Source organism: Lissotriton helveticus, chromosome 4_1 (assembly GCF_964261635.1).
Source record: "Lissotriton helveticus chromosome 4_1, aLisHel1.1, whole genome shotgun sequence".
Classification (NCBI taxonomy): Eukaryota; Metazoa; Chordata; class Amphibia; order Caudata; family Salamandridae; genus Lissotriton; species Lissotriton helveticus.
The window spans coordinates 798485337-798501858 of record NC_136063.1 but is presented as its reverse complement, the minus strand read 5'-3'; the positions used below and the strand labels follow the sequence as shown (position 1 = coordinate 798501858).

General features: G+C 51.6%; 1 protein-coding gene across 1 annotated transcript in view; it reads right to left on the bottom strand.

The window, feature by feature from the left end:
• ROCK1 (Rho associated coiled-coil containing protein kinase 1) overlaps nucleotides 1–16522 on the bottom strand; it is a 2099493-nt gene that overhangs the window by 221610 nt on the left and 1861361 nt on the right. Inside the window, exon 30 of the mRNA XM_078687444.1 lies at nucleotides 7148–7226. Within this exon, the coding sequence (XP_078543570.1) occupies nucleotides 7148–7226 (79 nt within the window). The remainder of the gene's footprint in view (nucleotides 1–7147; nucleotides 7227–16522) is intronic.

The window sequence follows — 16522 nt, the reverse complement described above, 5'->3', positions numbered from 1 at the left end:
TGTAAGCAAACAAGAGGCAGGGGATCAGGACATCCCATCTTCTCCTAAGAGGTTCAGGTAGTCCATGAATCATCCCTTTCAGGGTCCTGTTGAATCTCTCAACAAGCCCATTGCATTGTGGATGATAGGGTGTGGTGAACTTGTAGTTCACACCACACTCTTTCCACATGGCAGTCAGATATCCTGACATGAAGTTTGTACCTCTGTCAGAAACGACCTCCTTAGGGAAACCCACTCTGGAGAACACTCCAACTAGGGCTCTTGCCACTACAGGGGCTGTAGTGGTCCTAAGGGGAATAGCCTCAGGATACCTGGTGGCATGGTCCACCACCACCAGTATAAACTTGTGTCCTGATGCTGTCTGGGGTTCCATTGGACCAACAATGTCAATCCCCACTCTTTCAAAGGGAACCCCCACCACAGGTAGTGGTATAAGGGGGGCCTTTGTTGTGCCACCTGACTTACCACTGGCTTGGCAAGTGACACATGAGCGACAAAACTCCTTGGTATTCTCATTCATATGGGGCCAGTGAAAGTGTGAGACAAGCCTGTCCCAAGTCTTTGTCTGACCTAAATGACCTGCAAGGGGAATCTCATGGGCCAAGGTGAGAAGGAAACCTCTCAGAGACAAGGGGATGACCAGCCTCCTGGTTGCACCAGGCTTGGGGTCTCTTGACTCAGAGTACAGGAGTCCATCTTCCCAGTATACCCTGTGGGCACCTGTGGCATTCCCTGCAGCCTCAGCAGCAGCCTGCTGTCTGAGGGGTTCAAGGGAAGGGCAGCTCAACTGTTCCTTCCCCAGGTCTGCTCTGGAGGGTCCCCCTGAGCCCAGAAACTCAACTTGATCAAGTTCAAGCTCTTTAGGCTCAGTTTCCCTCAGCTCTGCTAGATCAGCCTCCTCAGAGACTTGATCCTCAACCTGGGGCAAGGGGGAAGGCAAAGCCTTACCCTTACTGCTCTTCTTCTTGGGAGGTGTCTGGTCCATAATTTCAGGATCCAGCACCTGTTCAGTGGGGCATCTTCTGGCCTGTGACCTAGTCACAGCAAGCACATGTGCTGGCAAGCCTAACATCTCCATGTGAGTCCTCTGCTCCACTTCTGACCATTGTGATGACTCCAAATCATTGCCCAACAAACAATCAACTGGGAGGTCTGAACTGACTACAACTTTCTTTTGTCCCTTCACTCCACCCCAGGAGAAAGCTACAATTGCCACACTATGACTAGTAGTGACATTGCTGGCATTGGTCACCAGGAAATCAGTACCTGGCATGATCTGTCCAGGGTCCACGAAGTTAGGTGTCACCATGGTGACACTGGCACAAGTGTCCCTATAGGCCTGAGCCATTTTGCCATTAATCAAAGGTGTCTGCCTGTATTTGCCCAAAGTATTGGGACTTATTTCAGGGGACATATCCACATCCCCAGTACAGACAAGGACAGCCTGAGTGAGTGTGCCAACTAAGTTGTCAGACCCCTCAGTACCCAAGGTTAACCCAACTAATGCCTTGGGAGTGACACTACCACTACTGACTGTACTAGGGGGTGCAGTTGCTTTAGGAGCTGTAGTGGTAGGAGTTTGTCCTCCTCCTCTTTTGGTGCACTCACTAAACCAGTGAGATTTACTTTTGCAGTACTGGCACCACCTTTTGGACTGGCCTTCTTGAGCCTTCTTCTTCTGGGAAGCCTGACCCCCACCCTCTTTGGTTTGTTGGGGACCTGGTGAAGACTTCTGGTCATTTTGCTCATTCTTGACGTTACCCTTCTGGTCTGCTTTCTTCTGACCACCCTGGTTCTGGTTCTGGTTCTGCTTGATCCTTGTCCTGACCCATTTGTCTGCCTTCTTTCCCAATTCTTGGGGAGAGGTCAGATCTGAATCAACAAGGTGCTGGTGCAGCAACTGGTTCTGACAATTGTTCAAAATTTGTTCTCTCATCATTAGATTATACAATCCTGTGTAATCTGTAACCTTGCTACCCAGCAACCAGCCCTCCAAAGCCTTAGTGGCACAATCCACAAAATCAGACCAGTCCTGAGACTGAGTTTTCTGGGTGTCTCTGAACAGCAACCTGTACTGCTCAGTGGTTAAACCAAACCCATCAACCAGTGTATTCTTCAGGACCTGGTAATTGTTAGCATCCTCCACTCTTGTAGTGAGGAGCTTATCTCTACCTTTACCATCAAAGGAGAGCCACAGTATAGCTGCCCACTGACTCTGGGGAATGTTCTGCACAGTGCAGGCCCTCTCCAGAGCAGCCATCCATTTCTGGATGTCATCCCCTTGCTTAAAGGGGGGCACTATTTTAGTCAGGTGTTTAGTATCTAAACCCTTCTCTCTATCTCTTGGGAGATTGCTGCCACCAGTGGGAGCTAGCCCACTCATCTGCTGCTCTCTTGCCAGGGCAAGCTTCTCTTTGGCCAGGGCAATTTCTTCCCTTTCAATCCTCAGTTCAGCTTGTCTCATCCTAGCCTCATGCTCCTTTCTCTGAGGGGAAGTAAATCTCCTCTGTGGAGGATTCCTTCTCCCCTGAGAAGAGGCATTAGAGTGCAGAGATCTATTGGAGTCCCTAGAAAGAGATCTATCTCTCCTAACTCCAAGGTTAGGCCCACTTCGGGTTAGTACTGGGGGGCCCCCAGATCCTAGCCCAAGTAAGTCTAAGTTGGTCCTAGTTAGCCTTCTGACTACCTCAAGACCCTTGTCTACCTCATCCCCAGAGAGTACCTCCTCATCCTCCTCCTCAACTGCTGAATCAGTGTTGGGGAGGTCTGGATCCCCAGAGGTTCCCTCTAAGGCTGGCATGCTCTCATGTAACTGAGAGAGCTTTCTGGCATCATATGTCTCTAAGAGACCTATCAGAAAGGGAAGGGTGGGGTTAGACCCCTGCTTCAGTTTCCTGGAGACACAGAGTTGCCTCATCTCCTGAAAATTGAGAGCTGCATATCTTGAAGTGACCTGTGGAGGGTCAACACTGACCAGGGGAGTCTCAGTAGAGTCCCCCTGAGTCGACATGCTTTTCTAGTGAGGTGTAAGTGGTGCACTTACCTACACTATATGTTTGCCTACTGATCCCTTGCTAGAGTTGTAGTTTAGGGTGTGCTAGGCCCTAGGAGCTACAACAGCTGGTTCAGTAGAACTCAGAGTATTCTAAGCTAAGTTATATGTACCTTTAGTACTTATGTGATCTTTCACAAGATATTCTTAGGGCATGTGTGGTAAAACAACAGCAAGCTCAAATCCCAACCGCTGCTCACCAATGTGAGAAGTTGGCCTGATGTGCAGTGTTCACTATTCTAGTGATCACTATATATCAGTCCAAACAACCCTTATTGATGATTGGTTGTAAGTCAACCTTATAGACCAGCTATCCTAGTAGCATGGATACGAGCAGTCTAAGGCTAAGACTCTAGAGGGCGTGTTAAGCCAGCTGTTTTACCATCACATTACCCCTTGAACACCCAGTGAAAGGACACCACACAAGTGTTATGAAAATAAACAGTGTATTTATTAGAATCACAACAACCCTGTACTCTTTATGAGGACAGGGTGCTAAGCACACAACAAAACTCTTACGAAAATACTTTTAAGTTAGCACGTTACACAAATGCCCGAGGGGCACGAAAAACCATATACGCTAAAAGTGGAATGCGAATTACTAGCAGGTAAGTAACAGTTCTAATAGGCTTTGGAATCGCTAGGACTGGACTAGGGAATCGTTAGATTACTACTAGGAGGCCCAGGGGACTCGGGTGCAGAGTGTGCACTCTCACGCGGGATGCGGGACAAAGTCTATGGAAGCTAGAATTCACAAAGTTAGTGTTCACGGGCGAACCCGACCTGGTAGGAAGAAAACGACAGTGGATCCTGACCCTAGGATAGTGAGGCTATGCTGGGACACCGGAGTGCCGAAGTTACCTAGCCCAGGGGCTGCAGCTGCATAGGTCTGAAAAGACGTCGGGGATCTCGTTGCCGGACCAGGAGCCTGGAAGAAGGAAGTTGCTGGCAGGCGACCAGTGAAGGAAAGTTCGTTGGATCCAAGCCTGGATCGAGGAAGAAGAAAACCTGAAAGCAGAGGGGACCAAGTTCTTGAATCACTAGCCAGTGATTAAGTGGGCACCAGGATGGCACCGGGCGAAGTCACCGCAGTCAGGTGAGTGGGCGCTGCTGGGCTCTGCAGTCTCTCGGACCAGGAGGCGTTGTCGGCGACCAGGATGGAGGTGCGAGCTGTCCCACGATGGATGAAGTCGTTGGCGTCGAAGTTACCCAGGATTGGGCAACAAGCCTTGGCTAATTCAAGCCCACGCGGTGGACTCAAAATGGCGTCTTGAGTGGACCAGGAGGGTCCGGGGTGCTCCTCTTCTGGAAGGGAGCAAGGGCCAGTCTGGAGCAACCAGACCAGCAGCAGAAATGTCGTCGGGCGTCGTCAGGAAGGCCACAAGCCAACGGGCTAGTAGCCAAACAACGCGGTGAGCAGCGGAAAGCAGAAGGGCCCCACGCAGATCGTGGAGATGCTGGGGGGCTGCACTTCGGAGCTGGAGCTGCTCAGAGTCGGGGCTTCTCGGACCCCAAAGCACTCACCAGGAATTCACTCGGCGGGCTTGCTGGAAAGAAGTCGTGCAGTCTTGCAGATGGCCGGTCCCTTGAGGTCTCGTCGCACCCACGGTTCTCAGCTGGGCTGTAGAGGTGGGTAGAGGTCAGAGGTGCCAGGGAAGCCGGTTCTCGTCGAGCTGGGCAGTCGGATTCCGGAGGAAGGACTTGCAGCAGACCGCAGTGTTCTTAGATGGTGCCTGCGGATGCAGGGTGACTACTCCTTAGTCACAAGGGAGAAATCTTAGGAAGAAGTCTTGAGTTCCTTTCGCAGAAAGTAGTTTCAGGATTCAAAGATGATCTGATTTGGAAGGGGGCCAGTCTCTACCTTTATCCTGTAAAAAGGGGCTGGCACGCGACTAGGTCCTGCCCTATGGGTGGGACCAGGAGGGGGGTGGTTACACCCACTTCCTTGGCGGGCTTTTCCCCAGCACAGGGTCTGGAGTGACCCTGGAACTGGTTCCAGCCAGCCTATGCACAGTGAGCACCGGGGTGCCACGTGCAGTCACCTTCCTCTAAAGCCCTGCCTACCTACAATACACAAAACCCTGTCTGGGACGGTGCTGGCACCGCCCCTGGCAGGAAACCCTTTGTCCTTATCTCCTGCTCTGGGAGGACTCCCAGCAGCAGGAGGGCAGACTTGTGTCTCGGTGGCAGCATCCATTTTGTGGATGCTAAGGCTCTGTCTGACTTTTAACCGGGTTATAGGTTACAGGCATGTCGTGTCCCTCTAGAAGGGTGGAATGCTAACCCCGTCGCCAGAATTGGCGAGGGGTTAGTATTCCAATTCGTATGACACCTTACTCGACATGTTTTGATAAAGCGATACCAGAGTTGGCACATAACCGCGAGGATTATAATGCACTTAAGAGTATATGGTATGCGATATCATGGAAACGGCTAAGGGATGGATCCCGAAAGCCGCAGACAGGCTCAGCTCATGCCAGAGCACCATCTCACACGATTCCAAGCACTCTGCCTTCAGGATTGTTAAGGCCTGCCATAGGAGTGACTGATAGGAGATCTGTGTGTCCATTTTAGGGTTAGATATAGGTATACTATATCTAAAGCAAAGGGTGAGTACACCACCTTGCCCCAGCTGTCGTGCAGCCAGTTGTGTCAGTTTTAGTTAGTCAATCCAGGGGTGGCACAATACGTGCTTCAGCCCCTGGGAGACTTCTGGGTGCACCTCAGCCCTGGGTACAGGGACTTGGAGAGGGCCCAGTGCCAATTCAGTACCTGGGTACAATTTGGATAGAGAGAACAGCTAGGCTGTGGGTCTGATTAGCAGGCCCACAGCCAGGGAAAGTCGTAAACCAGTGCAGCAAAAAGCAAAAATCTGGGTGATCATAGGATTGCAGACCCTACTCTCCTACATGGTACAACTGGCGCTGGTACGGATCTATCCGTGGATCCAAGAGGTGAGACCGGGGCAGGAGCCACTGGCATGAAACCAGTAGGGTCTCCTGCCAAACCCACGGGGCTTCAAGGTGTGCTGGCGAGTGTGGTCCACTCAAATATGAGGCGCATGGCCTCATAAAACTCCTTGAGTTGAGCCGGGTCGCTCCAGCTTCCGTAAACTTGGGGAAGCGCAGAGCCAACCCAGGTGCTGGTCCACCACGGAGCCAGGACTTCAATGGTAATGCTCCCTCATCTCGTCGGCCGACTGAAGAGGAGAAGTCGAGGATCTATTAGACTTATTACTTTTTTCTTCTTGTGTAACTTAACCAAGTGGACCAACAACTTGGAACATGACGATCCCGCGACCTTCCTCTCGAACGTGATCAAGAGAGTCGCTCATTGGGCAGCCAGCAGTTTGAGGCATCACTCACTCAAGGCCTTGGGGTACATGGTATGGAAATCGGAGCAGGTCTTCAAGTCATAGCTGCCTTTCAAGCACCAGAGGCATACAAGGTGCGGGTCGATCACCAACATCTATTGATGACAGATGCTGCAGGTCTTGAAGCCGGTCTTCCTAGTAGACATCACCCTCACAAGAACTCTCAAAATAAACTTTGATAAAACGTTGATAAAGCACAATCAATAAGTGATTGAATGGTAGCTCTCTCAAGATCTATGCTGACTGGTGCGGAAATAAAAGAACAGACGGCAGGGTGTTGGGTAGCTCCTATATAGGCCCCACACGTCACAGCCAGCATGAATGCCACAGTTGACACCACGCGGAGCTGATCGACGTCACCTACCGGTGCGTAAAGATACTGCTCACAAAAAAAATCACGAATTCAGTCCGACGCCTAGGGATAATTCTAAGGTAAGGATTCTGTGGCTAGAACTGTGTATCAGATAAATATACCTTTGATGTGAAGCTCCATATGTACTTACCTGTGATGTAAAGTCACAAGAAGTATAATCTGCGATGTAATGGTAGCATACACCCCACCCGCAACTTTTCTGTTTTCTTTATCAAATATTAAAGGTGTTATGCTGGTTAGGATACTTTTCATTGTTAGTTTACGAGCAATTCTAAAGTATTCATCTGCACAGGATATATCTCATAACATGACCGAAATAAAGGCATACAATAATTTTGAATGTGATTACCTGAAATATACGAGGGATTTCTTCAGTTTCAGCTCTATAAACATCTCCTTGGGTTACCGATCGGACATGGAAAAGTTTACTGTTAATATACAAATTAGGAAGTAAATAACAGATCAAATTAAAGTAAGTTACCATAGAAAAACGTACTTGCATTTAGTAACAGTTTTATTAATGGTTGTTTTATTTACCTACAAATTAACTACCTATTCCAACTAAGCAAGGCAACAAACAGGATCCACAAACTTTCAATACCAGCAAAGGGTGATTAGGCAGTGCATAAATTACTCCAGTTGAGGAAGAGAGACACAGGCACATCCAAATGCGATGCAGTATCTCCATAAAGACATATGATGCCAACTAAGCCTAGTATATCTGATCACCAAATGCAAGGAAAGAAGGCAGAGCTAGTCATAGTACAACTATAAAACAGTTACGTAAAAAAAAACAATTGCATCCTAAGAGGGGAAAAAAATCAGTAATCTGTATAATGACAAGAGTATTAATCAGATTAATAAGTGATTTACCTTTGTTAACACTCTTTCTGGAGGATACCCTATTTGTAGGAAAGTTCCTCTTTTTGACATGGTCACCCCCACTTTTTGCCCCTGGTACTGATGCTTTTGATTGGAAGTGCACTGTGTCTCTGCTAACCAGGCCACAGTGCCAATACTCTGTCCACAAAACAATACAGATGATTATATCCAACTTTAGCCCCTTTGTAAGACCGTGATAAATGGCACCCCTGGTACCGAGGGCATGGGTACTAAAAAAGGGTCACTGAGGGAAGAATCATATTATGTCACCCAAAGGGACCCACACACAATCTGCATGCAGATTGCCATTGCATGACGCGTGAAATAGTGCAAGCCATTCTCAAATCATGACATTGCGCACAACCTATGTGCAATGCCCACATACACTGCTTTTACTATATGTAAGTCACCCGTATAGCAGGCCTTTAGAGCCCTAAGGCAGGGTGCTTACAAGTGTGAGGGTGCCCCTGCATGAGGAGGACACCTCTACATACCCCACTCCAGGCTATGTAAGTACAGTCAGCCATTTCAACATATATTGTGGACATCGGTCATTACAAGATGTCCAACTATATATTGGGGCATTCATTTTGCCGCATTCCTGCCTGCCGCCAGGGCCGGACTGGCCGTTGCGCACCCTGGCAATCCCCGGTGTGCCGCAAGGGTGGGGGCCGGTTTTGAGCCCCTGGGGGCCATTGTTTGTTAAAGGGCTGTTTAAATCGGCCCTGTAACAAAATCGTCCGAAAACCGGCCCCGGCAAAGTGCTTGGTCGCACCCCCAGCTTCCCCCCTCCCCCGGGGGGGGCCGGCCAAGCACTTTGCCTGGGCCGGTTTTGGTTCCTAGTCCGGCCCTGCCTGCCGCCTCATCTCCTGGAGGGACTACAGGTCCTAGGCACCATTGCTTCCTGGAGGGAGGAGCCAGCGCGCATTTAGGCGCCCGAAGTTACCCGTCGCGTGGGTCATTCATGTTGCTGCATTCCTGCCTGCCGCCACATCTCCTGGAGGGACATGTTGCAGGCACCATTGCTCCCTGGAGGGAGGAGTCAGCGCGCATTTAAGCACCCGACGTTACCAGCGGCACGGTACGCACCTGGGCTAACCCCGGGCCAAGGGCAGGCCTGTCATTGCCAGGAAGAGGCAGGGCCATCTCCCTTACATGTGGCAATTACATAGACTACAGAGGCCGCCTCCAGATATTTTAAGGTACTGTGTTCCTTTGCACTTTCTTTTGTTCAGTCAGTTGTGACCAAGGCTTGCTTTTGTATCCCTCCGATTGCACAAGTTACTACTTGTGTAACGATTTATCTGTAAGAGACATTAGTTAGTGATAGATTCCTTACCTTTGAATATCCCCAGGCGTCAGACTGGAGCTGGAAAGTTTTTCGTCGGCAGTACCCCAACGCGTCGGTAGGTGGCATTGTGCGGAGCCGCGTCCGTCGCTGGCGTCGTAAGCACCGAGATGACATCACGGAGACCACTTAGGTGCCACCCATGCGTGCTGACGACCGTTCTGCACACGACTTTCTGTGCCAGGAACGCAGAGCCATGCAAGAAACTGACCACTGTTGCCATGAAACTAGGGCCCTGAAAGGGATGACCGTAACCCTAGAAATCAGTTCGCAGAACGTGGAGGATGGGTGGGGTGGTAAGGAATCTATCACTAACTAATGTCTCCTACAGATATATCGTTGCACAAGTAGTAACTTGTGCATCTGAGAGAGACACGTTAGTGACAGATTCCTTACCTTAGAATAGATACCCCAGCAATCCCAACCCCGGTGATGGGTCTGCGAACAAGATTACACCAAAGAAGCCGTGTCTGCGGACTGGACTGTCAAGGCAGTAATGCTTGGTAAACGTGTGCAGTGAGGCCCACGTAGCTGCCTGACAAATATCCTGCATGGGAACGATGTGTCGCAAGGCAGTAGTGGCTGCCGTCGCCGTGGTAGAATGGGCACGCAGCCCCACTGGAGGCTCCTTCTTAGCCAAGGAGTAAGATGCTTTGATGCACAGAACGACCCACCGAGAGATGGTCCGTTTGTGCACAGCTCGACCTTTTTTGACGCCCACGTAACCAACAAAGAGCTGGTCATCCACCCGGAACTGTTGTGTGCGCTTCAGATAGAACGAGAGCGCACGCTTTGGGTCCAGACGGTGGAGCCTCTCTTCCTCTTTCAAAGGATGCGGAGGCGGAAAGAAGGTCGGCAAAGTGATGGTATGCCCGATGTGAAATGGCGTCACAACCTTTGGCAAGAAAGAAGGACGGGTCCTCAAAACCACCTTGTCCGGATGAACAGAAAGGAAAGGAGGTTCTGGCAGAGGTGATAGCTACCAGGAAAGCAGTCTTTAGAGTGAGAAGACGTAAAGGATAGTTATGAAGGGGCTCAAAAGGAGCGCACATCAGATAGGGCAAGATAAGATTTAAGTCCCATTAAGGCATTATGAAAGGCATGGGAGGAAACGTGTGTGTAATGCCTTTAAGAAAACAGTCAACAACCGGGGACTTAAAAAGAGAAGGCTGATCTGGAAGCCATATAAAGGCGGAGATGGCCGAAAGATAACCTTTGATAGTGCCCAGCGAGAGCCCTGCTGGGCCAAGGATAGAAGGAACAGAAGGACATCAGCAAGAGGGGCAGAGAGGGGATCCACAGCCTTTTCTGAGCACCATGCCACAAAATTAGTTGCACCTGCAGGCGTATACCGTCTTACTGGAGGGACGCCTGGCTGCCAGAATGACATCACAGACTTCGGGAGGAAGATCGAAAGCTGTCAACCTTCGCCACTCAATCTCCACGCATGGAGGTAGAGGCTGGACAGGTTCGGGTGAAGGACCGTCCCCTGCTGCTGGGACAGAAGATCCTCCCGAAGAGGCAGTCGGATCGTGGGATCGATAGCCATGCTGAGTAGCTCGGGATACCAGTATCTTCGTGCCCAATCGGGAGGCACAAGGATGACTTGGGCACGGTCACGCCGAATCTTCAGCACTCTGGGCAGAAGTGGTATAGGCGGAAAGGCATACAACAGACCGCAACTCCACTTGCGGCGCAGAAAAGTTGCAGAGCAAGTGCTGCCTTGGAAATTCCAACATGCAGAACTGCCAGCAGTTCTGCGCGTTCTCTTCGGTGGCCAATAGATCTAACCAAGGCTCTCCCCACTGCTAAAAGAGACCTTGAGCCACGTCAGAGTACAGACACCATTCGTGATCAAGCACCGGCAGCTGAGTTCATCCACCCCGGCATTAAGAGAACTTGCCAGGTGTTGAACCACCAAGGTAATGCCTTAATGTTCCAGCCATGTCCAGAGGTGATGAGCCTACTGACATACGGTCCACGACCCCACCCCACCCTGTTTGTTGCAATACCACATGGCGGTGGTGTTGTCCGTGAACACCTGCACTACACTTCCCCGGACAGAGTGATGGAATGCCTTCAGTGCAAGTCGGATTGCCTGAAGCTCCAAAAGGTCGATATGGAGCCGGGACTCCGCCGGAGACCAGAGGCCTCTGATCTCTGCCTCTCCAAAGTGGCCTCCCCATCCTAGGAGGGACCCATCCATTGCCACTGTGTGCTCTGGTTGGGGAAGGGAGAGGGATCTGCCATTGACCCAATCGCAATTCGTGAGCCACCACTGCAATTGTTGTTAAGTGCCCTCCGAGATCTGGACATGATCAGACAGCTTGCCCTGATGCTGTGCCCACTGAAACTTCAGGTCCCTCTGCAGAGCCCGCATATGCCACCTGGCATGTTGCACCAGAAGGATGCAGGAGGCCATCAGGCCCAGGAGCCGGATGGTCAACCTGACTGAAACCCGGGATAGAGGCTGAAAGATCGGAATCATAGCTTTAATATCCCGGATTTGCCGCTCGGGAGGATAAGCCCGAAACTGCGTTGAATCCAGAACCACTCCGATGAAGGGGAGCTTCTGAGAGGGACTCAGGTGTGACTTCGGCACATTGATGGAGAACCCCAGCAAATGCAGGAGGTCGGCCATAATCTGAAGGTGGGTGACGCCTGTCTGGGGCGAGCCCGCGTTCAACAACCAGTCGTCGAGATTGGGGAAGACTGACACCCTTGACCTGTGCAGATGAGCTGCGACCACTGCCATCACTTTGGTGAACACCCGAGGGGCGCTGGTAAGGGGAAGGGGAGCAAGCAAACTGAAAATGCTCTTGGCCTACCGTGAACCGCAGGTAACGCCTGCAGGACGTTGATGCGAAAATATGCGTCCTGCAAGTCCAACGCTACCAGCCAGTCTCCAGGGTCTAGGGCAACCAAGACCTGAGCCAGAGTCAGCATCTTGAACTTCTCTTTCTGGAGAAAACGATTGACGTTCATGAGGTCCTAGAAAGGACGCAGGCCCCCTTTGTCCTTCTTGGGGACCAGAAAGTAGTGGGAACAACAACTATGTCCTACTTCTGGTCCAGAAACGCGCTCGATAGCCCCCTTGGCCAGGAGCGCCATGACTTCCTGTTGGAGAAGCGCAAAGTGATCCCCCGACATGCGGTGGAACTGAGGTGGCATGGCTGGGGGAGCAGACTCGAAGGGGAGGGAGTACCCCTTAGGACAAACTGCAGCACCCACCTGTCCGAAGTGAGCAAACGCCAGTGGAGGAGGTGATGTTGAATCCTGCCACCCACAGGCGTGGGGTGCACCCCAAAGATCGGACTAGGACGGCTTTGAGGCAGATGCTGCGGGAGCAGAGGTGGACTGACTTGCCTGTTGGCCCCTTGTGCCGCCACGGCGGCCTCCACGCCCGCGGCCATGCTGATTTTGGTTCTGCGCAGGCTTCTGGCTGAACGAACATGCAAGGGCACCCCTTCCGTGGCCACAAAAGGAACGAAAGGTAGACGCGGCAGGCGTGTGGTGGAGAGACCTAAGGACTTGGCCGTAGACCGAGAGTCCTTGAAACGCTCCAGCGCACTCTCTGCCTTATCGCCAAACAGGCGAGTACCATCAAAAGGCATGTCCATGAGGGAACTCTAGACATCCCCCAAAAACCCAGTGGACCGCAGCCAGGCCTGGCGGCGCAGGGCCACTGTTGTGGAGATAGCTCTCCCTAAAGAGTCAGCGGTGTCCAGGTCACATCGAATGGTGAACTTCGCAACATCCTTCCCCTCCGCAACAGCTTGGGAAAGTACAGCCCAAACCTCTTCCGGACACTGGAGCAGTGTCTGGCCACTGTGTCTCACACTGCATAAGAGTAGCGGCCCAAAAGGCATGTGATGTTGAATGACCGCAGCCCCAAGCTGGCAGAAGAAAATAACCTCTTGCCAAACTGCTCCAGTTTTTTCGATTCCTTATCCGGCGGGGCAGTAGTGAACGCACTTTGGGAAGTGGAAGCCTGAATGGCCAGGCTCTCCGGAGTCGGATGATTTGTCAGAAAGGCCGGGTCACCCGGTGCTGGGCAATGACGCCTGGCCATGTCCTTATCCACAGGAACCCCTGTGGCTGGCCTTGACCAGGTGCCCATCAAAACATCTGTCAAGGCCTCATTAAACGGGAGCAGAGGTTCCATAGAACGTGCCGCCGGGAGAAGAAACTCCGTAAGGAGGTTGGCCTTGTGAGTGACTGTAGGCAGATCAAGGTCAAGAGCCTCAGCTGCTCTACGGAGCACCATAGTATATGTAGCGCCCTCCTTCATGATTGCGGGAGGAGACATAAATCCAGGCTCGGAGGAGAGGTCAAGAAAACCTGAGTCCTCCGAGTCCTCGCCCACTCATGTTCAGACTCGCACTGCCGTGCAAGAGGGTCCTCCGACCCCTCCCAGTCATTCCCCTCCTCCACAGCCAGTGGGACAGGCGGCAGCGGCAGGGGAGGCACAGGGGAAAGTAAATGCTCCAACGGCACAGGGAACGTGGCTGGGCACAGCGCCAGTCTGCGCAGATCCGGCTCCATGTCCCAATTGGGGTCCCAAGCCAGAGCAAAATTGCCCGGGAATTCAGCAAGGGCGAAGGTGGGACGAACGGAACCCATGACGGCGCCGGGAATGGAACGGCAGGGGGCCGGCGGATGACCCTGTGGCGCCGGGGCCGGAGGACCTTGCAGAGTCGGGGTCGGAGCTGCCGCCAACGGTGCCAAGGAAGGGCCTTCAATAGGGACCGCTGCGCCCGGAGGCGCGCTGGTGGGAGCCCTAGGCCTGAAAAGGCGGTCCATGGCGGCAAGAAACTCTTGCAACTGGGCCGGAGTCGCTGACTGACCAGGATAGGGCGGGTAGGCTGCGGGACTCCCAGGCTCCAACGGAGCCGCAGGGGAAGGACCCCTGGTACCCCCGGAGACCAATGGGGGGACATCGGAGAGCGAACACGCTTCTTCCACTTTTTCTTGTGGCTTCTCTTACCCGATTCCAAGGGTGAAGGACTTTGACCCCGAGGAGCGATGATGATGGCTCCGCAGTCGGTCCCCCGAGCGACCCCAGGACCTCGAACGGTACGGACGCGACTGCCTAGCCTCCAGCAGCTTTCGGGACCGCTCCCGCAAAGCCTTCGGAGCCATGGCCAGACAGTCGGAACAAGACCGGGATTCATGGTCGCGCTCAAGACAGTAGAGACAGACGCCATGGGAGTCGACCATCGACATCGTACGGCGACAGGCTCCGCAGGATTTAAACCCAGGCATCCCTACGTGGCACCAGGAGTCAAAGACTCAAAAGAAGTAGAGACAAAAGTCTCAAAAAGTAATCCACCAAGTGACTAGGGTGCGTGCTCTAACCGGATCTGCGCTTTCTGGCGTGAAAAAAAAGAAGAACTGACGTCAGCGTGCATGGGTGGCGCCTAAGTAGTCTCTGTGACGTCGTCTCGGCGCTTACGACACCAGCGAAAGACGCGCAGGGGTACTACTGACTAAAAACTTTCCGGATCCAGTCTGACGCCTGGGGATAGACTAAGGTAAGGAATCTATAACTAACGTGTCTCTTTCAGATAAATACATTGAACTCCTCATTGTCAACAGAATAGAAGTAGACTAATATGGCTTGTGACTGAGATCTCTGATACACATACAATTCCTGCAAGACGGACAGTGGGTCCTCCTACAGCTACTCTAACTGTGGTGGAAGATGCAAAAGGGTAGAGAGAAATGGAAAGATGTAGCCTCAATGTACAGTCTGGAGGATCAACTTGTTTCTAACAATAGCCTGCCAACTTGGACAAAATATTGGATCCTGCCTCAGACATGGTGGTTGTGTGCTGGCAAGGACACATTAAAGCTGCAGATGCTGAATGGGTGGGGGATGGGGGACTCAGCTCTGCTTTCTCCCTGGTGCCCTGGAAGCTGTCTTTGTGAGCTGCATCCTTGCCTGTCCATAAAAGTTACCAAAAGGTCTTGCATTGGCGGTACTGAAAATCCCGCCTACAAGCCACAAAGGAAGCACAATTGCTGGGGCTACTGTGTGACTAGAGCAGATAGACCCAACAAATGTGCTGTGGCTCTGCTGTCTTTGAAATGTTTTAGGGCACAATTCATCTTTTCTCCAAGAAGATGAGAGCCATGTAATGGCATGTCTATTATGGATGATTGTGCATCCCTCGAGAAGCTCATAGATCTCATCCAGGTGTGGTACAGAAGCACAACACTGCTACCCATTGATGGTCATAAGGAACTGCCTTCAAAATGTGTGCCACGGTGTCAAACAAGGCATGGAAATAGAGGTCTAGAAAACAGCTTGCATTTACTGGCCTCAGAACAAGCATCATAGAGGAGCAAATACGCTTGTCAAACGTCTTTATTCTTTCTGACTGACAATCAGGCAGGTTGGTTGGGGAGTTGTTGGGATTTACTTTACTGATGAAGTCTGCACCGCCAATCTCCCTGGCATAGGGTACTGTGCAAGAAAGAGTGGGTTTCCTTCCGGCGAGCAACCTGCCTGTTGATTGGTGGCCCTGGCCTTGATTTTGCCCAAGTGGGTATCGCATCGCTTCATTAAATGGTAATAAAGGTTCTGGAGGTTCTTGGCCCGTCTGCAGCCCCTCTGTCAAAACATTAGTTCTCACTCTGGACCTGTAGTTCCAATACTTCTGCCGCCCTGTACAGAAACACAGTGAATGAGGCACTTTTCTCAGAGGCATGGTCAGGAGGAAAAACAAGGCTTGTTTCTGGAGGAGTATCTAGGGTACGGATGTCTTGCAGTTATTCATACCAGTTGTCCTCTTCATATTGGGAATACATTCACCTCCTTAATCAAAGTTGTTGCTATCTGAGTCACAGGGTCAGACTGATTTGCATAGAACGAGGGCTCCTGAGGCGAAAAGACGGGAGTCAGGATACTCATTTGGTAAAATTTTAACTTCACTGTCACTAGCGCCGAATCTTAAAAATTCACGTTATTTCTGTTCTTGAGACTGTTTTAATTTCATATTGCTGCGCTTTACCTCACTGTGCTGCATTCCCCCCTTGGGACTCTCGATGTTAGCAGGGAGCCGATTTAGGGCTCGCTTGGCTCACTGGCCTCACCCTCCCAGGCGCAGACTTTGGGCGCCATCTTGCGAGAGGAGCAGGTCAGCGCTCTAGTGCTCCGGGCGATTTGGGCCCACGCTTAGTAAATTGGACGCCTGGAAAAAGGCACTTATCCATTAGAACGAGGGCTCCTGAGGCGAAAAAGCCGGGAGTCAGGGTACTCATATGGTAAAATTTTAACTTCACTGTCACTAGCGCCGAATCTTAAAAATTCACGATATTTCTGTCCTTGAGACTGTTTTAATTTCATATTGCTGCGCTTTACCTCACTGTGCTGCATTCCCCCCCCTGGGACTCTCGCTGTTAGCAGGGAGCCGATTTAGGGCTCGCTTGGCTCACTGGCCTCACCCTCCCAGGCGCAGACTTCGGGCGCCATCTTGCGAGAGGAGCAGG